Source organism: Paramisgurnus dabryanus, chromosome 4, assembly GCF_030506205.2.
Source record: "Paramisgurnus dabryanus chromosome 4, PD_genome_1.1, whole genome shotgun sequence".
NCBI lineage: Eukaryota > Metazoa > Chordata > Actinopteri > Cypriniformes > Cobitidae > Paramisgurnus > Paramisgurnus dabryanus.
In genome coordinates this window covers 15,156,342-15,180,798 of record NC_133340.1, presented here as the reverse complement: position 1 = coordinate 15,180,798, position 24,457 = coordinate 15,156,342, and the positions used below count along the sequence as shown (strand labels likewise).

General features: G+C 40.2%; 1 protein-coding gene across 2 annotated transcripts in view; it reads right to left on the bottom strand.

Moving 5' to 3' along the window:
* Positions 1-24,457, bottom strand: part of LOC135746600 (von Willebrand factor A domain-containing protein 7-like) — a 108,932-nt gene that overhangs the window by 3,239 nt on the left and 81,236 nt on the right. For both annotated transcript variants that reach the window (XM_065265217.1, XM_065265218.1), the window contains 8 exons: positions 23,997-24,109; positions 23,138-23,254; positions 22,798-23,001; positions 20,957-21,089; positions 20,622-20,774; positions 15,841-15,930; positions 15,342-15,613; positions 5,803-6,096 (listed from right to left, as the gene is read on the bottom strand). In XM_065265217.1, the coding sequence (XP_065121289.1) occupies positions 5,803-6,096; positions 15,342-15,613; positions 15,841-15,930; positions 20,622-20,774; positions 20,957-21,089; positions 22,798-23,001; positions 23,138-23,254; positions 23,997-24,109 (1,376 nt within the window). The remainder of the gene's footprint in view (positions 1-5,802; positions 6,097-15,341; positions 15,614-15,840; positions 15,931-20,621; positions 20,775-20,956; positions 21,090-22,797; positions 23,002-23,137; positions 23,255-23,996; positions 24,110-24,457) is intronic.

Sequence of the window (24,457 nt, the reverse complement as noted above, 5' to 3'; positions counted from 1 at the left end):
CCTCTCAGAAACCTACAAATCAGGTCGTGCTGTCCTAACGACCTACTCTCAACATAGAAGTTATGTGCTGCAAAAGGAGTCACATACACCTTGAGTGTAGAGGGAGAGAGACGTTTCTCCAACCTTTCCTGTAGGAAGGACAATACCACACTGATGGCGCACCTCTGTGGTTCCTCTCCATGACAGGAACACAAGGACGAGAAAAGACGCCACTAAAAGGCATAGAGCCGTCTAGTAGAGGGGGCTCTAGCTTGAGCGATGGTTTCAGCCATAGTGGGTGGAAGCCCCACTAGAGCGTATTCCCCCCTCCAGAAGCCAGACATGGAGGTTCCAGAGGTCCGGCCCCGGGGGCTAGATCGTGCTGGCCCCTGAGACAGAAGGTCCTGTCTCAAGGGAATCGACCATGGAGGAGCAGTCACTAGTAGAGAGAGCTCTGAATACCAGGTCTGGTTGGGCCAAAGGGACGCTACCAGAAGAACCTTGACCTTGCTCAGAACCTGAGCAATGAGGCTCACTGGGGGGAAGGCGTACCTCCTTAGATGACGTGGCCATGGGTGAACGAAGGCATCCATGCCCAGGGAACCCTCTGTCAGGGCAAACCAAAGCGGACAGTGAGTGTTGTTCAGTGAAGCAAACAGGTCGACCTGGGCTTCACAAAACGTCTGCCAAATGCTCCGGACCACGTCAGGGTGAAGTCTCCACTCACCACATGGCGTGACCTTTTCCGCAGGAGGCTTTGGCTGCTGGGGAGCAGACACCAGACGGAACTGCGACGGTCGAAAGGTGGCTGGGTCGCACCGGGGCAAGATGTGTAAATCGCCTCCGTCTGCTTCTTTACCATAGCGAACTGAAGAGCGAAGTCCTCTACAGTGTCACCAAACAGCCCTGCTTGCAAGATGGGGGCAACGAGAAAGCAAACCTTCTCGGACTCCTTCATCTGCACAAGCTTAAGCCACAGGCAAGATCTCCATGGATTCATCCTCTGAATTAGACAGCAGAATGTTGCCCTCCAATGCTGCAACACATAACTCATCCTCTGCCCTGCCCGGGATAGTAACGGTGAGACTGCTCGAGGACTGAAACACCGACTCATTTCCCGAGCTGAAGGGGGAAGACGAGCGTAGCGGGGGGCAAGCGGGCTGCAGGTATCAATCCGGCAACGAGTCGCTTGCACTGGGTCCCATATCGCCCGCGCTGCTCGCCGTAATGACGGGCGCTGAATGAACAGCAGCCCTGCCAGCATGGGAAGCAGATGCAGTGACCAGCGGCTTCATAAAGAAAACCACCAGCCATGACCATAACGTCTTCATGGGCATGCTCTAGCAATGAGAACATGCCCCCTCACCAAACGCTGCCTCAGCGTGCTGGCGACCCAGACAGCTAAGACAGCGACAGCAGGAGAGAGATAACTACCACATCCAAGAACACAGAGACAAAAAACATCCTTAAAAGGACGTTTCACTCTGTGTTGGAAATTCGCTCTTTTAGACACTGTGACTAAATTCTGCTGAAGCGCCAGGAGATGGTGTTTTCAAGACGAATTCGCTGCCACGCCGTATCACCAACAGTAGTTTTCTTCCTTTTTAACTGGAAAGAGAAAGATCACCAGCGAGCTCCGAAGAACAAGAGGGAATGAATAGGCACATTTTGTTTCCTTATACACGCAAGTGTGGGCAAAGACTGGTATGCAAATACCATTTGCGCAATTTCATTGCAATTTTTCTGCCGTTTTACACACAAGTCATACCAGATTTGCTCTCAAGAGCACACACCCATACTGTCGTCATCGACACAATGTTTCGTTCCCTCCATCAGGGAACCGTGATTACATCCGTAACAACAGAAAGGGAACAACAATTAACAAATCTTTGATTAAAACTTTAACCTAGTTAAAACCTTTATCTGCAATTTTATTTTGTTTGATGAATTTTCCTGTGTAATTAAACAGCAACAACGTTGACGTTGTCATTACAGTTTTTGCTCATTATGTCAAAACTCTACACACAAGCCATACAGATATAGCACATGGAGATTAACAACTCACATCTATGCCAAAGTGAAACACTGCAATCAAAACTTAACACTCCTTTCTAAAAATGAAATTCTTGCAACAAAACACACAAGCACCATTTGAATTACTCTTTCATATCACCAGCAACACACTGATTCGCTTTATATAAAACACTGCAGTCTTTGTGTCTCTATTTTTACAGTTTTTTACAATCACTTTGCTACTATTTTCAGAACCTTGATGTCATTTTTCACAACTCTAGATACAAAACTCAAAACGGTAATCACTTGTAACACAGGCTGTCTAGTGTTCAAAACATTGCATTGTGCATTCACATCTTTAAAGACATCTTGCACTTGCACAATCATTGTTTCAAAACACAAATTTACTGTGAAATACCATGGAAACATAACTATAGATCACCCACACACAAGCAACTGATAGTTTCACTAAGTCATTGTTTGTACAATCATTAAGTATTGTAGAACAAAATTGGTGATACAGATTTCATTATGGTACATGTAGAGCAAATACATATCTGTAAAAGTTCTGCAGTAGTAGAGAGAATACGACAGACACATTGGAATCATTGAACAAAGTTTGTAATGTATTGATGAAAACACTACAGTACAATCACAACATAGGTCACATCATTTCACAATCTGCACTCAATCATCAGTAACAAGTTGGCAGAATTGGACAAGCAATTACAAGGGCCTGCATCTATACAGTACAGTGATAATTGGTTCATGCTCCATGCTTATTGGTTACAATGAACCTCATTATCTTGAAACTTTCATGATTTTCAGTAAACATGGAAGATTCTTTGTCTGTTTCCATACAACTATTACGAATAATGCAACAGTTACTTATCATTTTGGGCAGTTGTATTGATTGATAGTTAGATCATTGTAAGAAAATGAATAGACACTTATTTGAAATGTGATGTGTGAATAGCCTTTTGAAACAGTAGTAGCCTACTTTGATGTTAAGTTGTGTCATATTGAACATGTGATTTTGGTTGAATGAACAAATGATCCAAGTTTTATGTGTATTGTATCCAAGCAATTGAGAAAAGAGTTAAGAGTTTTGAAAAATGTGCATTTTGATCTTTGGTTGTGAGTTTTGTGTCTAGAGTTGTGAAAAATGACATCAAGGTTCTGAAAATAGTAGCAAAGTGATTGTAAAAAACTGTATTGTACTTTTCTCGGACTCAGTCTACTGTAAAACTCAAAAGTATTATTTCTGCAGTAATCAAATAATCAAACAAACATTATTACAGAAATAAAGAAAATAGAATCACAAATCATCAAATTTAGCAACAAAGCAAGAGTAAAAACAAAAAACAAACTACTGGATAAATTGGTATTGGGGAAAACATAATTGTTTTGTGTATGTGTGTGAGTGTGTTTGTGTGTGTGTGTGTGCGTGTGTGTGTGTTTGGGTTGGTCTATGTGGTTTACGAGGACATGAATAGTGTATAATGATGACATGTTTATTATGCTATAAACGCGGTTTACGGGGACACAGAGAGTGTCCCCATAAACGGAAAAGCTAAAAAAACTTTCTTAATGGTAGTTTTTCATAGATTAAAGACTGGCAACAGGCTTTTGTGACATTGAGGTTAGGGATTGGGGTAGGTTAGGGGAATAGAATATAACAGTTTGGACAGTAAAATGCATTGCATCTATGGAGATGTCCCTGTAAACCACATACACCAACGTGTGTGTGTGTGTGTGTGTTGGAGGGGGCTTATGGATCCTGCCTTCTGTTCGGATCTGGCCACAAGACCTTGTCAACATCAGAGGCGATGTCCTCGTGGGCTAGGCTTCAGGGAAAATATCTTCTTGTGTGCTGAATCCACCCTTGGATAGATCTCACCTCAATATCTCTGCATGCCTCTTCCATTGCTTGCAGAAGAGTCATATGGGGTGTGGTTGCTGAACATATACTGCAAATACTTGTTGCTTTACTTAAAAACAACCAATCATGACTTTAGGAGTGGCCTATAAATAGGCCAAAGGTCAAGTAATAGCTTCTGGACAATGGATGCCCATGCCATTGTCCATGAATACATTTATGTGGATGAGGTGGGCTTTTATCTCAATAAAACCAGAAACAGGGAAAGGAATGTCATTGGACAAAGGGCCATTGTCAATATCCCTGGACAATGTGGCAGAAACATCACAATGTGTGCTGCAATTTCACAAAATGGTGTCCTGCACCATCATGCCACACTTGGCCCCAATAACACTGATCACATCATACAATTTCTGGAAACTATTCATGACATGCTTGTTCAGGGTCTGCAGAATAAAGACAAGGCAAGATTTGTCATCATCTGGGATAATGTCAGGTTTCATCATGCCCGTCAGGTCCTAAACTGGTTTGCTATTCATCCCCATTTTTCTGTCTACCTGCCTCCATATTCACCATTTCTAAATTAAGGAGTTTTTCTCCACATGGCGCTGGAAAGTTGGATATGCCATACAAGAAGGTTCTTTCCACGGTGTCTGGCAAGAGAGAATATAGCATGTGAAGTGGATGAAGTATTGTGGACGAACCAAGCCCGGTGAAAAGATGGAGATTCACCCAACCATTCCCACATGCAATCACATACGTTTGGTTTTACACTACATGCTACAACTACATATTTTAATTTTTTTTTTCAAACTGTGTACACTAATACTATACTTACAACCACAAAAAGCAAAAAATAAAAACATAAATAAAAAGTCTGGTTTCAATTTTGCTTTTGTTTTTACTTTATATATTCGACGGCTATCTCCGAATTACATTCAATCATATACATGGGAGCTTTTTAAAGAAGAGCTTTAGGTTTTGAATAACAGTGTGTATATGACTTATTAAAAAATATAACATTATGGTAAAGGTGTTTACAATGTTTGCTTTTTATTTTGACTGTGGTGTTTCATTTTGAAAGAGATGTGATGCATTTAGCATCTTGTGTACAATTCTTGAATTTGTGTGTTAAGTTTTGAAAAAAGGAGGAAAACTTTGGAAAATGTGTGTAAGCAGTTGAAAAAAAACTGTAGTAAAGGGGCAGGTATAAAAGTGTGAAATGGTTATGGTTGTTGAACTGTCATTGGTTAGGTTCCTTTACACATACAGTACAGTACTTTCAAACTGTACGCAGTACTGTAACATCACAATGGTATTCCTTTACATATACTTCACAGCACTACCTATATTTGTATGGTAGACTTAATACAGTAATACTGTAGAATGATACAAAATCATGTGACACAAACAGTATTTGAGCAATTCTGCGTGCAAAGTTCTCAAAATGGCTTACATAAGGCCTATTTGTAGTACTAAGGCTCAGTCCGATTGCTTTTCTGTTTTCTGTGCAAGTGATTTTATGTGTGTATGTAAGTGCCTACAATTGCCAGATGAGTTTAGCAGTTTAGTGTTTTCCCAATGATAACAGGTGATTTCCTTTTTGAACAAAGTGTCTAATGTAAGAAAACGTGTGTAGCGTTTCACAATAAGTGTGTTGAGTTTAAAATTATGGAGCAACATTTACTGTAAAATTAAACCTGGATCAAAATGACAATTTAAATGTTACCCTGATTATTTTTAAACAAGATTTAAAGTTGGTGCAACCGAATAATTAAATAACCCTTGATTTAAACCAGTTTTTAGCCTAATCCTTTTGGTGCAACCCACCCAAATCGATGTGGTTTGTACTAAGTGATTTAATTTAAATTACTGTATATCTACAGTAGCAGCTGTAAATGACAACTGTTGATTGTCATTCTTGTTTTTACCTCATCCATGACGGTGAGTCGCAGTGTCACATAATTCAGGTCACTGGACCCTGGAGCTTCTGCTTCAATGATGAGAGTGACATCAGTCCCAGACACTGTGTTGATAGGAGGGGTCAGCGTTGCGGTTCCCTGAGTGCTTCCTCCTTCCTCCACACTCAGGGAACTGGGGACAATGACGTTGAAACCACGGTCATTCCTGGCACGTATGGTGTAGATGCCTGCACTTCCATTACTGGCCAATGTGAAGGTGACATTCAGAGGGATTCCAGCCTGTAAAGTGCTCTGTGATTCGGCCTGATAAAGGTAAGAATGTTAGAATGTAGCGTCATATTTTGAAGTAACTGGATTTCACATTGTTTAGAAGTTTTAGATGATTCTGTAGGAAGTATATTTATGGTACACTTACACAACAATGATTGTCTGAAAAAACGGAAAAGTTCAACAAAAAAACATCAGGTGATTTTTTTGGATGTACAATGATGTAGATTTACGACTACAAAACCCCATTCACACAGCACTTTGATCCCAGAAAATTTCTGTAAAAATTGGCAGAGAGCCTGTGTGAACACAAACATGTCCCGTAGATGTTCTGGGATTGCTCCCGTAAAGGGGACCTAGTAACATTGCCGTAACATTTACGGAAGGAAGAAATATTGTCGTAAGAGGTGTGCCATAGTGAGGCATATGGAAGAAAAATAATGACAAAAGTTTTTGAATTAAAATAGCCTGTTGAATTGTACTACCTGAAAAAAATGCATTGTATTAACCGTACTTGAATTTTAATGCATTGTATTTTTATGTTTTTGAATTAAAACAGCCTGTTGAATTGTACTACCTGAAAAAAAAATGCATTGTATTAACCATGCTTGAATTTTAATGCATTGTATTTTTAGGTTTTGCATTTTTAAGGGCTGAAATTCAGCATGCGTGTATATTTTCTGTATTAAATATTCAATAGTCCACATTCACCTTTTAGATTTCACTTTAAAATATTCGGTCTGTTTAAAAATACAACGTAAAATATTCAGCAGGCAATTTTCAGTCCATTTAAATTCGCGTCCAAAAATTCAAGTCCAAAAATTCAGTCGTACAGATTTCAACATTTAACATCCGGGAACCGCAGGAAAAGCAGTAGAGTATCGAGTATAAACTCATCTGCTGTTAATCGATCTGGCCAGCAGGTGGTGCACGTGTTCGCCAAGACTTTGTACATGCAAAATTATTTATCCACTGCAGCAGTGATGAATGTTGGCTTTTATGTTCAGTTTTAGTAAAACAACTGTAATACACTCATACAGAGAGTGTGTTGTTTGGTTATGTTATTGACAGGATACTAAACGGGTTTTAAATGCCATATAAATTAAATAGGGCCTTTCTGCCTGCTATTGGCTTCGTTTCTCAAAAGCTAAGTTGATTGTAGATTTTATTGGTGGCAATCTACCTTCTTCTTATGCCTACGAGAAACGTACACGGTTTTCTAATTCGTCACCTCAGTTTATAAACCATACTCAGATTATTAAACTGTTCAATTTACAAATCGTGCGCGCGGATTAATAAACCATACGCACAATTAAACAATCAGTGCTCTCATTTGCAATCCGTATCCACAAATTCATAAACAATTAATAAACCGTGCACACGCTTTCGCAATGGTTTTGCAAACTGAGTCCACTAATCCAGAGGTCCCCAACCACCGGGTCGTGGACAAGTTGCCACATATCAATCCACTTCAATACAGGGTCGCGCTCCCTCTTTTTCTTTGTCTCTCTCTCTCTCTCTCTCTCTCTCTCTCTCTCTCTCTCTTCTCTCTCTCTTTCTCTCTCTACCAGCGCATCGGCGATCACATTGCTGTCATTAGAGTTCAAGCATACAGTACTTCTAAAACACAATCGATCAAAGAATTGCAAAGGTATGACTTAATGAATAAATGAAGACGTTCATTTGATATCGCAAATGAAACTAATTGCAGGCTTTTGAAAAACTTAAAAATTACCCTTAAACTCTTAATTAATTATACTTAAACTCTTTTACTGCCGTAATAAAATTTTAACAGATACACTTTTAATGTAGGTTTGAGAGGAACCTAAACAGTCATGTGTCAAACATCAAAAAGCATAAACGCGAGTCCCGTGCCTCCGCGCCCAACCGCAATTTTTCTGGCATCTCTCCTCCTCATCTTCTCCTTCACTGCACATTGTTTTCCTTCTGTTCTGTTACTTGAACTTGGGGCTCGAGCCAGACCAAGATTCGAGCTGCCTTCAAGAACAGCAAGCCAAGTTCATTTACCGTTATTTATTAAGACTAAATGGGCAGGCAAACTCGTGAAAAAATGAAAGTAAAGAACAGTGGCGGATGCAGAACGGGACATATGGGTGGGCATGGATTAAGTCCGAGTGGGGCTGAATCTATGGGTGGCACTTTTGAATAAGAAACTATAACAAGTCTATAAAATTTGTCAAAACTTCAGGAATCACAAGCGTATTGGTGAGAACACTAATTTAAACAGCATACACACACACCCGAACTGCACATCACATTTTTGACATTATTGATATACTTTAAATTGTAATGCAACATGACATTAATTAAGCCTTTTTTGTAAAAAAAAAAATATTGGACTGTCATAGCCTACAAAAAAAGAACCTGCACACAGTGACAAGAAATATAAATGAACAAAAAAAAAACTAATACTTTTTAAAATAGCATATTAAAACTGTTTAAATAAATTAAGCTACTAAATGCTTAAAATGGAGCTTCTAACATCATATTCTCTTCATGCAAATCACTAAAAATATATTTTCGTTCTCACATATTTAATTTAACTTACTAAATTGCTAGAATAATGTTAGACTCTGAAGTTAAACGAAATGACATATACTTTTTGATGAGCATAAGAGCAAGCGGGTAACCTACTCGTGAAGAGCGGAGCCGAGGAGCGCGCATATCAGACGTGAACACGAAAGGAGTAATGGGTTGATGGGCGCGGAGGCACGGGACTCGCGTTTATGCCTTTGATGTTTGACACATGACTGTTTAGGTTCCTCTCAAACCTACATTAAAAGTAAAAATATTATTACTGCAGTAAAAGAGTTTAAGTATAATTAATTAAGAGTTTAAGGGTAATTTTTAAGTTTTTCAAAAGACTGCAATTAGTTTCATTTGCGATATCAAATGAACGTCTTCATTTATTCATAAAGTCATACCTTTGCAATTCTTTGATCGATTGTGTCTCTAATGACAGCAATGTGATCGCCGATGCGCTGGTAGAGAGAGAGAGAGAGAGAGAGAGAGAGAGAGAGAGAGAGAGAGAAGAAAAAGAGGGAGCGCGACCCTGTATTGAAGTGGATTGATATGTTATTTGAAGTTGGCTCGTAAAGGACAAAACACCTGATTAAACTATAACGTAGCTATTATACATTTTTTCAGGATGTTCTTGCGACCGGTGGCAACTTGTCCACGACCCGGTGGTTGGGGACCTCTGGGTTAGTGGACTCAGTTTGCAAAACCATTGCGAAAGCGTGTGCACTGTTTATTAATTGTTTATGAATTTGTGGATACGGATTGCAAATGAGAGCACTGATTGTTTAATTGTGCGTATGGTTTATTAATCCGCGCGCACGATTTGTAAATTGAACAGTTTAATAATCTGAGTATGGTTTATAAACTGAGGTGACGAATTAGAAAACCGTGTTCGTTTCTCGTAGGCATAAGAAGAAGGTAGATTGCCACCAATAAAATCTACAATCAACTTAGCTTTTGAGAAACGAAGCCAATAGCAGGCAGAAAGGCCCTATTTAATTTATATGGCATTTAAAACCCGTTTAGTATCCTGTCAATAACATAACCAAACAACACACTCTCTGTATGAGTGTATTACAGTTGTTTTACTAAAACTGAACATAAAAGCCAACTTTCATCACTGCTGCAGTGGATAAATCATCTTACATGTACAAAGTCTTGGCGAACACGTGCACCACCTGCTGGTCAGATCGATTAACAGCAGATGAGTTTATACTCGATACTCTACTGCTTTTCCTGCGGTTCCCGGATGTTAAATGTTGAAATCTGTACGACTGAATTTTTGGACTTGAATTTTTGGACGCGAATTTAAATGGACTGAAAATTGCCTGCTGAATATTTTACGTTGTATTTTTAAACAGACCGAATATTTTAAAGTGAAATCTAAAAGGTGAATGTGGACTATTGAATATTTAATACAGAAAATATACACGCATGCTGAATTTCAGCCCTTAAAAATGCAAAACCTAAAAATACAATGCATTAAAATTCAAGCATGGTTAATACAATGCATTTTTTTTCAGGTAGTACAATTCAACAGGCTGTTTTAATTCAAAAACATAAAAATACAATGCATTAAAATTCAAGTACGGTTAATACAATGCATTTTTTTCAGGTAGTACAATTCAACAGGCTATTTTAATTCAAAAAACTTTTGTCATTATTTTTCTTCCATAGAGGCATGCATGTCATTGCAACAAGAAGTTAATGTTCAGCTCTTAGACACAGAGGATTTAAATGCAGCTCAACATTCACTATGAGAAATAACTGGACTAAAGCAGAGATCAGAGAGCTTGTCACTATCCACGCTCAAGCTGAGATCATTCACCAGCATAATAGAACAAAACGTCACACGCTCAATCATCTTATCATAAACAAAAATTCACATGTGTGGTTTCTCGAGAGAGAAGAAATCACGGGTAATAGATCAACTTTAGACCAGGGGTCTCAAACTCAAACTGGCTCAAACTCACTCATATTAAGATGAGTGAGCTGCATACATACTGTAGGCTACTTTAATCTTTTGCCCATTTCAGTCCAGGACTCTATATGTCTTTACGGGATTTCCAAAAAATCATTGGCAATGAGAATTAACCAAAATCAAACAATCCCTGGACAAATCCCGGACGCATTTCCCTGTATTTTCTGTAATCTGTTTGAAAAAAAGTTTGAAAAGGGCTTAAATGATCGTCAACTATACTGCCGTCCAAAGCCAAAGCGCAGTAACTACATGCTTGGTCAAAATTGAGTTAAGGCTTGAAATTAGCTTTATGACATCTGTTCTGTCTTGTGACAAAGTCTCCTGGTTAAATTTTGTCCCGTTTCAAAGAAAGAGGATGTCAAAATTGCAGTAACTACAAAATCCATGCTAATACCAAGGCAAACCGCAGTAAGTGACGTTACTGCATTCTGGCTTTGTTTCCCCGGCTTTGACACCGCAGATACTGTGCTTTGCCCCAATCGTAATACACAACAACAAACAAACCATGGCACAATGTCGCGTCCAAATGATGGTTGAACTCGCGTTAAAACGCAAATAAACAAATACGGGTAAGGAAGATAGCAAAATAACAACTCATACTAAGGCAAATTACAGCTTTATAAGTAGTTAACTATAGCCAGCTGCTAGCAAGTTTTGACCTACCTGTGCTTGTCCATTGAAGGCAATAGGGGTGTGCATTTGCACTGTCCTCACAATTCGATTCAATTACGATTCATCAGGTAACGATTCAATTCAATTTGATTCTACGATGCATTGCGATGCATCAAAATTCTACTGTACACAACAAGGCAAGTGCAACTATTCTTAACAAAAACGGAAGCTTAGAAGCTTTAAGACAATGACAATTATATACCTGAGATGAGAATTTACACACAGCATAAGTCTTGTCTAGTTGCCCATTAACTTCGTAGAATCCGAAATGTGCCCATATGTCCACTTTCCATGGAAAAGGGTGCGTTTTTATTTACCCGTCTATCACTGTCATCTCTCTCCGCCTCAGCCATCTTGATTGTTGTTGTTATGCCCCCGGAAGTAATTGAAACAACTTTATTGTCCACTCGAGGCCAGAAAATAAACAGTGACATACATAATCGATTATGGCACTTTGCTGCATCGATGCTGAATCGTGCATGCCCGCATTGCGATGCATTGCCGAATCGATTATTGTTGACACCCCTAGAAGGCAATATCCTCCGACAATAATGATATAATTAGATTCAGTAGCATTGGTGTTTGTTTATTCGAACATCTCTCCACTTTTTAGGCAGCTAATCCAATTGTATTGACAGGGGTTACTCCTTTGTTTGATAAGAGTCTGGTAAAGTTATATTGTTAGGCAAAGTTAACGGCGCCCAGTCAACCTGACGAGCGCAGCCGGGACGGCAGAAAGCACGCTAGATGAAAAAGTACACTTCCATAATAAGTAGGGATGTAACGATTCAATCACGATTCAATCACGGTCCCCATTAAAAATGCCTGTCTGAAATCGTTTCTGAATCGCAAGGCTGCGATTCTTTGTTTTATCCACAGCTTGTGCGTGTACTACAGCATTTGGTCAGTAGGAACTCCTAATCAATCTAAAGTTGTTTATAACGTGCATTTAAAAAGCAACACTCGTTAAGCAAAATCATTCAAAATATTCTTTATTATCATGAAAATACTTGAAACAATTTGAAGAACAGCGTATAAATATTCCTCTGTAGACATTTCCTGGAATAGTGTTTGCAATGATACTTCTTGTGTGGCACAAAGGGAGTTTCTGCATGAGAGCGCCCCCTGGCGTTCGGATGTGCCGGGATTTCACCGTAATTCATTCAAATTCATTCATTGAGAAAACGCGCATTTGCACGGTTAATCGTTGCACCCCTAATAATAACTGCTCTTTTTCCACGCAATAATTTTTTAGGCTACTTAATATTAAAACATTTTGTTCAGTACTTCTTAAGCTACTCTTCAGAATATCTAAGTTTACATAACTGTGCTACTTTGAGACAACATGAAAATTAAAATGTGCATACTGTTAGTTACAATAATGTCTTTGGGACAAACATGTTCTTCTATTTTTAACTTGTGTTAATTTGTAACTACTGTTTTTAAAGCAAACCTCGTCTAATGTAAATTAATAAATAAAAATTAATAAAATGAGTAAAATACTCTTTGTGGTAAAAGGAGCATCTTTAGCCTTCACAACATGCAAACATCAATAAAACTATTACAGTTATTAAAAACAATCTAAATGTATTAAGAAGCATGAGAAGAAGTTGAATGAACACAGTTAGTTCGTAGATACTGCACTTTGCTATTGCAATAGTGTTTTAGTTGTTAAAGGTCATTAGTGATGAGCGAGTCACTCGAAACTCGGATCATTTAACCCGATCCCTAAAATGACTCGAGAACCATGAGTCCTAGTGACCATTAACCCGAGTCAGTTGAGTCCTCTCAGATTTTGCATTAAGAATGAGAAATTGTATAAAACACAAAGCTCTTCAAATGTTTACAACAGAATTACAACAAATAACTCTACATAAGCTGCCATAGGTTCTATAACTTGCAACAACAAGTTAATTTACATCTCCAAATGTCAACTGGGGGTACCGAGTGAGCAAAAAGCTGCTATTCCGGATCGTAATTTCCTGCAGCTCCGAGTCCGAGTACAAAGGGATGCGTGCGCGCGACAATGAGTTGGTCGGCGGCTCGGGGATTCACACAGAGAGTGACTCAACTCAGAGCTTGAATCCTGGACTAGGAAAAATGAGCCTTGCTCGTGTTATTAACCCACTGACTCATGTAGGCTAATCTGTTGCAATATTTGACTGGCACAATGTTTTGGGTAGAAGCTGCAAATGTTTAAACATTTTAAATCCGAGGACTGCTGCTGGAAAGATCCGCCACCGACGGACATACACAGCTCCTCTTGTTGACTGAGTCACTCAGAGTGACGCGAGTGGTTCACTCACAGGACCCGTGCAGGAGCGGGCGTCTCTGTCTGGGACTCAATCACAAGATCATGTTCTTGCGTGGATGAGTGACTGTGTGGCTGCATTAACCGAAACCTATCGTGGATCTTTTAAGTCAATCTGAAACAGGACACGTTCCTCTCACATCCAAGTCAACAAAGCCTGACATCTTCTAAACGTGGTGTTGATATATTTGTCATTATGAAATGAAACTAAACACACCAAACTTTTACAATTATGTTATTGATAATGTTACCACGGACATGCATGTTTTTTACGAGTTCCCCAGCCGTTTTTGCGAGCAGAGGAGTCGTAGACTCGTAGCTGCAAGTGTGATCTGAGTTGCTTGGTTGGCATTAGTATGATTTAGCGATTGGAATTGGAAGTGACTCGAGTGACTCGCATAACCCGGATCATATTAGTGAGTGACTCAGAATAACCCGAATCCTTAAAAAGATCCGGGTTGACCATCACAAAAAGGTCATCCAAATGCAGAGTGCAGTATCTGCATTTTGGGAGTCAAGGGTCACATCGGTGGTCATGGTTTTTTCTATAAAAATTTCTTCCTAACAAGGCATTACATGAATAAATAAAGCAACAAAATTTTTTAAACTTTGTTGGAAAAACATTAATAATCTGGTATCTTGAGTATCTTGAGTAGTCTTGTTGGCCAACATCGTTGTTATCGTATGCCTGTAGACTGACCCAAAATCTGCATGGATGTGATTCCGTTTTTTCTTACAGATTTGCATTTTTGTTTTTTACACTATTGGCGGCCGATGCGAAGTTCATCACAACATGTATGTAGCCTGTAATGTGTGGTTCCTTTTTCAAAATATGCGTTCTGCGCATCGAGAGATCCTGTGTGCATCAAGTGTCTTGTCAAAATAAGTGCCTACTGCAGATGCGTCTAAAGGGTTTATGATAAAAAAGACGCTTGCGTTTGCAAGATACTCCCAATAATCTCATGCGTGATCAGAGTTTACTGTTAAGGGAGTGTCTTGCGTGTAGTTTGTGAACGTGAGCGTTTCTTTTATTATAAATGGTGTTGCCACGTGTGCAGCAGGCACTTATTTTGACAAAACATGTGATGCACATAGCTTACATGACACAACAAACACATACTGTATTTTGAAAACGCAAGCAACACACATGACACTCCGAACACTTATTTTGAATTAGCACCCCTCAGATGAGCAGTCACGGGCCACCACTGGTTTACACTGAAAAAATAATGGCATCATTTTCAAAAATGTGTACTTTGAAGCCCGTTTCCGAAATTTCACATTTTCAGTACACCAAAACACCACTGTGTGTAAGGGCCGATTCACACCGGCTGCGTGGCGTGAGCGTCTCATCTGCGTGGTGGCTCCCATATTAGCAAGTTTGACCGTGCACACCGCCTGCATGACACGCACGTCTACGCGAGCATGCTAGGAATAGGACAGACGCATATTTTTTTTACGCCACACGCAAGCGTCTTGAAAGCGTCAGGTCAGTTTATCAATAGGAAACATACATAGGCTAGCAGCAGCAGCGCCACGTCAGAAACGCTTCTAGTAAGCAAGGGCATAGAAAACGCCATGCAATGCAAAAGACACGCAACAGACACGCCACGCAGCCAGTGTGAATCGGCCCTAAATAAAACAAATGTTTGCATAAAAAAGTTTCCTGTTTTTGGTTGAAAATGTTGTTGTGTAAATGGCCCCTTAATTTCTTAACTGTGGTAAATTTGCTTTTAAGTCACATGCACAGTCGACAAACATTGTCTTTAAGCTCACCGTGATTTTTATGCTAGAGGCTCTTTGTTGAGTGGGTGACTGTCTCTGGAACTGGCCAGGTGAGGATCGAGTTAGGCCATTCAACAGACCTTTCAGTTGGACTACAAATGGCCATTCTGGGATTCTTTGTAAGTGTATCAGGTAGTCTGACCCACCCAATGATTCAATGGTTCCATTAACAGTATTCGACCCTGAAGCTTCAACTAGAAATACGTCAGTCACTGTGATCAATTCACCTCCAGTCACAGAGAGAAACAAGGTGCCATTTCCACCTGTGATGACAGAAACCAACTGAGCTAAATAAATAAAAAATGTTTACATCTGTCATAGTTTATTTAAATGACTGATGATGTCATATTTTTTAAATGCTTTTCAGGTTACATGAATTTATAAACTTACAGTATGCACAACCTGAAACTATGTAATAGTCAAAGATAAACTCTGTACGTTTTAAATTAAATTTTACTTTTAGTAATAAGAAAAGTAACAAAATCATTACCACTGATAGGGCGATTGTCTTTTGGCACAAAGTCCCCTTGAAGTCCTTCAGATCCCACAAAGTTAAAGAGAAAATCAAAAGAACTCTGACCTGTGTTGAAGTGTATAATGCAGATAAATAATGTGTCACATACTGGTGAACAGAAGGGTTACTTGAGTGTAACCTCTTTCCCTGAAAAAGCGGAACGAGATGCTGCGCTGCTAAGCGCTATGGGGGAAACGTCTTTATTTGTTAACGCACTGAATATAGTGTGTAAACACGTCAATGGAATTGACCTGGAGGTATATAGCCTCTGTTGATGACGACATCAAAGTGCACCCGATGCGAGGCTATAAAATAGATGAGCACCAGCTGTGTCATCAGATCTTTTGTTTGAAGACCAGTCCTGGGACATCTACTGTACGGCAAGACAGCGCAGCATCTCGTTCCGTTTTTTCAGGGAACAAGGTTACACTCACGTAAGCCCTCCGTTCCCTATCAAAAGCTTCTCTCGATGCTGCGCTGCTAAGCACTATGGGGTGCCCCGGATGGGCATAAGCCTGCTAACAGCTTTTCCTGCAGAAAATTCAGGACTGTAGCAATCTGGCAGTTAACAGGATCTGCATTATGTGTTGTGCACCATGCTTCAAAGACACCCCATTTAAAGGCATAATTCTTTCTAGTGGAAGGAGCCCTAGCACTCAAAATAGTGTCAATAACATCAGGCGACAAGCCTGTGTCCCTCAGTTGTTACCCTTCAGGGGCCAAACATGGAGATTCCACAGGTCGGGCCTGGGATGAGTTATCATACTCCCCGCCTGAGACAGAAGGTCCCCCCTCTTGAGGAGAGATATTATCTCTGAGAACCATACTCTGTTCAGCCAACGCTGTGCTATCGGTAAGAGGCAAGAGCCTTGCTGGCAAACTCTGGCTAAAACCTGCGGGAGCAGCGCAACTGGAGGAAACGCATAGAGGCGCTTGTCCATTGCGTCTAGACCCAGGGGGGATGTGGGACTCAGAGAGATGTAAAAGGGACATTGCACTGAAGGGAGATGCACATTGCATCTGAAAAGAGGCCAAGAGGTCCACTTCCGCTCTGTAAAATCTGTTCCATTTCTGAGACACTATGTCTGGGTGGGGTTCCCATTCCCCAGTCGATAATGTCTGCCTGGCCAGTAAATCCGCTCCTACATACAGGTTCCCCAGTATGTACACTGCTCTGCGTGACAGGGACTTGCCCTGAGCCCAGAGAAAAATCTGCCTCGCTATCCTGTTCAAATTGCAGAAATACAGCCATCAGCTCTAGGCAATTAATGTGCCAACCGAGCTGATGACCCTCCCATTCCCCTTGAGCTGGACGACCACCTAAGATCGCACCCCAGCCCGTCAGGGAGGCGTCTGTCATCAGCAGTCTGCGATGACAAGTTGCCCATAGCGTGGGACCCAAGGCAAGAAACCGGGGTCTTATCCACAAAGTTAGTGTATGAAGCCTGCGGCGTGTCACTTTTATTAGCATTTGAGGGTTGGCCCTCGGATGAGACCCTCTGGTTCTGAGTCACAACTGAAACGGTCTAATATGCAACAGCCCCAAAGGAATCACCATGGGTGCTGATTCCATGAGCCCTAATATCCTCTGATATTGTTTCACAGTGAGATCCTGGGTATGCTGGATGGTTGCGATTCGTGCGGGAGACAGATGTGCCCGCATCGTAATCGAATCCCAGACTATCCCTAAATAAGTCGTTCTCTGGGCAGGAGAAAGAATGCTTTTCTTGGCGTTGAGTCTCAACCCTAGATAAAGTAGATGTGCTAACACAATGTCTTTGTGTTGGAGCGCCACCTCTCACAATTTTTTTGTATTAGCCAATTGTCCATGTAATTTAAAATGCGGATGCCCCGGAGTCTCAATGGAGCCAGTGCTGCATCCATACATTTTGTGTATGTGCAGGGTGATAAAGCTAGGCCGAATGGAAGAACCAGGAAGTATCTGCTGTAATTGCCTGACCTTCTCTCTGGAAGGGGAACATGTTCTATGGCCCCTTTCATCAGTAGATTTCTCTTGCAACGGTACGTGCGTTTGTTCCGGTCTCACGGAAGTGAATATCATGGCACGAATAAATTGGTTTCTGTATCCTATGTGTACTGCGCTTATTCCCCAAGCAGAAACGCCTGGCAGAAGTTTCCACGCTGCCAGACCCTCTGATAATGGTATTAATTTTATTATTTCCTCTTGGGGGAATGCTAAAAAACCCTGCACCCTGAATGACAGCAGGAAGACGGGGGGCCTTTAACATTGACGACAGGGGGCCTTTAACATTTAGCTGGAAACCGCCACCCCCCCCAAGCCCAGAGGCAGCAGAGGTGGAGAGGCTTCGTAAAGGCAGCGGGACTGAGCGATCTGATGTAATATGATATGCCCACCCCGCCGGCGAGCCCTACTGTAGAGAGTGGAACCGTCGGGATTGTTTCTTTCCATAAATGAAAGTGCTGGGGTCCGCCCTTGGGGCTGCTGATTGTGACGAGTTGATCCCCAAGCTCTTCGCGGGGAGCACGATTCGTTACGCTATCCTTTTTAATGTTCCTCAGCTTTGAAGGACCGGGAAGAGGTTGGGTGACCGTGAGTGACAACCCCTCCCCTTGCGTGCTGCGAGGCAAAAACTGTGTGAATGCTTCCTCATACTTTAACTTCAGTGAATTTCGTGACAACACAGTCAACCGCATCACCAAATAAACCCAATGGGGAAACAGGGGCATCTAAAAGAAAACATTTATCCTTCGCATTTATGCCTGACAGATTTAGCCATAAATGCCTCTCTGTGCTTACCAGAGCAGACATAGAATTGCCGATAGCGCGAGCCGCTTGTTTAATGACACGGAGAGACAGATCTGTAGTAGGGGTGGGCCGATCCAATACTTTGGATCGGATATCGGGTCGATTCGGACCTTTTTTGCTGGATCGGGTATTGGACAAACGGGGCCGATCCAAATCCGATACTGTGCGTTACTTGTGGTTGTTACTGTCATGCTACAAAAAAGTCAAACTATTATAAAAGCACCATAAATGTTATTATACACTATATTCAAAATCTTCCTAATATATTCAACAGCCTTATGCGAAAAACGAATGCATTAATGAAGATATTTAAGGTTACAAAAACTGAATGGTCTTTCAAAGTCTTTCATGTTGTGGCAGTTTGCGCAATTAAGTTAAAATGTACTTGAACTATTTATTTGCTCAGTCATATGTCCACTCAAAAACAATTAATAAATATTTAAAAAACTTACATTCTTTTAACTTGTATCTAATTTTTAATAAAATTCACTTGACATAATATTATAATGGAAAAAGTGGATCGGCCCAGCCCTAATCTGTAGCCCTACACAACTGGTCAAATGTCTCTTTGTGTTGTCTCACCTGCACTCAAATCCTTTAACAGATCAGCCTGGTATGCCTGTAATATTGCCATAGTATGCAGTGCAGCACCAGCCTGAACTGAAGCTTGATAAGCTTTGCCCACGAGAGCTGAAGTTATTTTACATGGCTTCGTGGGCAGGGTAGGCTTCTTTAATGAGGATGCCGAGCCAGGCGAGAGATAACTCGCGAGGGTCTCTTCCACCTGTGATATTTCGGTATATCCGCACGTCTTCACACCCACGATAGTTGAATAAATTGACGCCGTAGGCATGAAAACACACGATGAGTATGGTCTTTCCCATGATTTATTTAATTCACCATGGAGATCCTCAAAGAAGGGGAGAGGCTCATGTTTCGGGAGGCTCATGCTCTCCCTTTTGTCACTAAATAGAAACCTATTACCTAGTTTGCTTTGTTTGGGGTTCTCTGGCTCGCAAGGCCAGTCAATCTGCAACCTTGCCACCGCCCGTGTTACCACCTCGAGAAGCTCCTCGACCAACTTTTGATCGTGCGAGAAACGCTCGGAGGCTGGTTTATCAAAGTCCGCAGAACCGAGAGAGATATCATCAATGTCATCATTATAATTATCTCCCACATGAACCGAAGAAACACCGGAGTGCGCTTCGGGATAACGCAAAGAAATATATCTTAAATTTGACGGTGCGGTCAGAAAATAATCACGGCGAACACTAAGCATTTTTATTGTGAATGATTCACAATGCTCGCACTCATCAGACTGTAAAGCTGTGACCGCATGCTCCTCCCCCAAATACACAATGCAGTAAGTGTGTGTGTCGTTCTTTGCCATAGAGAGAGAACAAACACAGGACTAAGACTGCTCATGGCTCTTCTTACTCATATGTTTCTTTTAACTTAAACTCTTTAAAAATTGGAAAGAGTGAAAATCTGCACTCTATCTTGTTGGAATCTAACTCCTCACAAAGATCTCAAGTGAAGTCAAAAGGTAAGAGAGAGATTTGTATTTCAGTGTAGCACACACACATTCAGTAGTTGGTCTAAAAAAAAAGACCTGATGACACAGCTGGTGCTCATCTATTTTATAGCCTCGCATCGGATGCGCTTTGATGTCGTCATCAACTGAGGCTATATACCTCCGGGTCAATTCCATTGAGGTGTTTACACACTATATTCAGCGGGTCAACAAATAAAGACGTTTCTCCCATAGCAATTAGCAGCGCAGCATCGAAAGAAGCTTTTGATAGGGAACAGGCAACAATTCATTTCAATTGGGAAAACAGACATTTTACGGCACTTAAAAAGCAGTATTATAACTGAAACTAATTGTCCTGAACCAAATTTAGGCAAGAAAAAAATTTCACCTTTTTTTTCAAATGTCATCTACAAACAAAACATGAATCTCTCTTACCAATGATTTTAATGGTGTAGGAGCTTGCAGAGTTAATACTGATGCTCCATACCCCGGTCTGATTCTCTGAGTTGAGTTTAATTCTCCATAGATTCCCCACAGTCTGAATGCTACCTAGAGGGCCATCTGTCACTGATTCTGACTGAGACACACCTGAAAGAGACAACATGCACAATTTAACTCTTTGATACATGCCATATGGTTTAAACTTGTGCCATATTTACTAAACAGGACAAATTAGCTTGAATGGTTTTCTTTAGAATTGCCTATTACTTTACAATTAATAATATGCAGTTAGTGTCATATTGTCAAAATATACAGTATGTCTAGCTCACCTGTTGGGTTGTAGAGGGTAAAGACTGGAGAGACCCCTGTGATATACATAGTCACATTGGACAGAGATGAATCCAACACAAAAGAAAAGTTTTCTGCCTTGGCTGGATTTCTCACTACCTGAAGAACAGTCACCTTCAAAAAATATTTGTAGGTATAATTCAAATTAATGGGTACTACATGTTTATTTAATGTAAATTACCATATTTAAAGTTTATAATTTAAAGGATAATTCCAGTATTTAACACTTTGAGTCTCATTTCTGGTTTGTTTTGGATGAACTACAGTGTTGGACACTGAAATTTTGACAATGGGTAATGTCTTGACTTTTTGACTCGTTTAGAAGCGTCTCTTGAATGCTTCAGAATGGAAGTCAGGGGCCATGCAAAAACTTGTCCTTTACAGACAAAACAGGGCAGTTCTTTACAGACAAAAGTATTTATTGATTGACACATTATTGAAATAGCTATTAGACAGTTACCTTGTGTTTTATGTGATGCTCAACGTTTTCATGATTAAAGATATCACACCTCTTATAATGCGTAAGTATGTTTACATCGCCATAGAACTATAATTACAAACTTAACGTTACATATTTAGACACACGTACATACCTGTATTTTAAAATAAGATTATTTTACATAAATGTAAAACTAGGACTCGTTATATTCTTTAAAATATTGTGTATATAATTAAATGGCGCATTAGGTAGATGAACGCTTTATTTGTAATTATCCTACTTCATAAAGTTTACTATTGCTTATTGATCTGATATTGTCTCGTCGTTAGATCGCTCATGTGCAGCCAACATAAACTTGAAGAGTAACACCGCGGATGGAGCAAACATCTCTATCTTCTCATCTTGGCTTTCACCGTGCAAACAGTTCAGTTATGTTCATTATGTTTGTTGTATGATGATGCGATATAACTCCCGTCTCCTGTCAGATTGAAGTGACTTCCTCACGGTAAAACAGGTGGAGTTGTGTGACGTTAGATCCAAGTAGGCGTATTAAGGGCGAGGTTTTCTGAAGCGCTGTGGCGCTATTGGCTTGACAATGCAAACGCGTCTTGATTTTGGCTACGCAGCTGGAGGTCGGAGGCTATTGGCTCCGTGAGGCCCGTTTGAAGCCCTGGCTCGCACAGGCTTGATAGTGCAAAAGCGGCTATTGCTCGCTGATATATCACTCCACCACCGGAAACGGAAAAGGGGTCTGTTTACATGTGGTTGTAGTTTTTTCGCTCGGTTTCTCTCGGAAGAAATGTTTCCCATATTTGATGAATCAGTGACCAGCCTTAGGTTTGAAGTTGAGCTCGATTGTGACTGTCTATACGCTAGACACTGAGTTCCGTTCAGCGTCCTTGTACGGCAAAGTGGTTGTCGCCATCAAGTGGTCGAGAGTGTGATAACGCTTTAGACTCAAATATAGAGTGGAAGTATATACACGGTTGTGAGGTATCTGAAAAAATAGTTCCACTATAGCAAATAACACGGATTGAAATCATACATTGCGCCAATATATTTGTTTTTAATCATCAACGAACACCACAAACCACTCGGTGAGTAGCATAGTTTTGAAAATGAACGTTAAGTGTGTTTTTTGCAAGGCCCTTGACTTCCATTCTGAAGCAGTCAAGAGACGCTTTTAAATGAGTCAAAAAGTCAAGCCATGACCCATTGTCAAAATTTCAGTGTCCATCACTGTAGTTCATGTAAAACAAACCAGAAATGAAACTCAAAGTGTTAAATACCGGAATTATCCTTTAAATCCACAAACCTAGATTTTGCTAAATAACATTTATGTACTATACTGTATTTATACATACTGTGATTATTTTAACATACCAGAGCAGATGCAGATGAATCAGTAATAACTGCAGTGGCCTGAGACAGTGTACCCTTAGTGACCTCTATTGCCTGTCCACCAGAAACATCTGCCAAGTCTCTGTACAGCTGTATTTCTGGTTGAGAAATTCTTGTTAAGGAACGCTGAGATTGTGAGTCTCTTTTTTTGCGGGATAAAAAGGGTTTTGTCAGCATAAAATTTACCTGGGTTTTTGGAGCACACAAAGAAAAATACAGATAGAAATATACAGATAAAACAAAAATGTAACAGAGTTGATGCAACAGAGTTGATGCAACAATTAGGGCAGTGGTAACGCATGAATGAACTGCAGGCACTTACTCTTGACTTGGTGTTTTCTATCATGGCTCGAATTGTGCTTTCTAATTCAAAGTCTTTGGCTCCAGCATCGGTAAACACATAAATGTCTGAAGATGGAGGAGCTCCACCCAGTGCCAGCTGAAGAACAAAAAAAAAAAAAACAGAAAGAAACCTACAGAAATTGTATCATTCCTAACTTTAAGACTTTATAACACATTCTTTTAAAGTGAATTATTAGGCAGTTAAAATGCAGTCTTATAGTGGTTTCACACTGGGCACCAGTGCCAGGGGGCGTCTGAAATACCAGATAGTAAATGCATATAATTCCTCCAGCTAGAAAATACATATAGCTTTGCTACATCCCTTAAGTTTTAACGCGTTATAAACAATCATCTCTGTAATACAATCTCAAAAACAACAGCTATAGTGAGCAACGTACAGAGCTCTGAACACTACTATATACAAAAAAAATAAATAATAAAAAAATAAATAAACGCATATCTGACCTTACATATTGGAACACAACTCATTTGAAGTTCAGACCCAGAGGTAGTGGCAGTTGCTGTTTCTTTTTTATCCATTTTCGAATGTCCGTGAAATTAGTTAATGCAACAATTATGAAATGTTCGTACTTGCTTTCCGCAGTGCAAGAAATTTTACATAAATGTACGTATTTTATGTGCTGGGATTTAACCTGCTTGGTTATTGTTACTCAACCATGAGTTGAAACAACCCAGCAGGTGGATTAAAGCAACCAAGCAGTTGGGTCATTTTAACCCAGCAGTATGCTCTGTCCAATAGTGACACAACCCAGAGTTAAAACAACCCATCACTTTTCAGAGTTTATATACAGTACATACACACACATGGAAATGCCCACCTGAAGTCCTGATAAGCACATTTCTGGTTCATCTCCTCCGCCATCAGCTGTGAGCAAACTGATTGCCTCTTTGAAATTCTCTGCATTCCGAGTCCTTATCAGTGGTCCAAAATCTATATTCATCAAACATATACAATATCTCACGAAAGTGAGTACATCCATCACATTTCAGGAACCATTTTACAATATCTTCTTAAGTGATATCACTACAGATATAAAAATTTGGATATATTTTGGAGTTGTCACAGGCAGGTTAACATTTTTTACTTATAACAGAGCTGTGGTGATCTGTGCAATTTATAGAATAAGTGTTTAGTGTATTGGAAACTCGGTTGGGGCAAACCAAGTTTCACTTAAAAATATTAAATTATGTAGTCAAACTATTGTTTCAACACAAATTTTTTAGTAGTCAATACTAGTACAGTGAACTTTTATTAAGTCGAAGCTTAAATATAACTGTG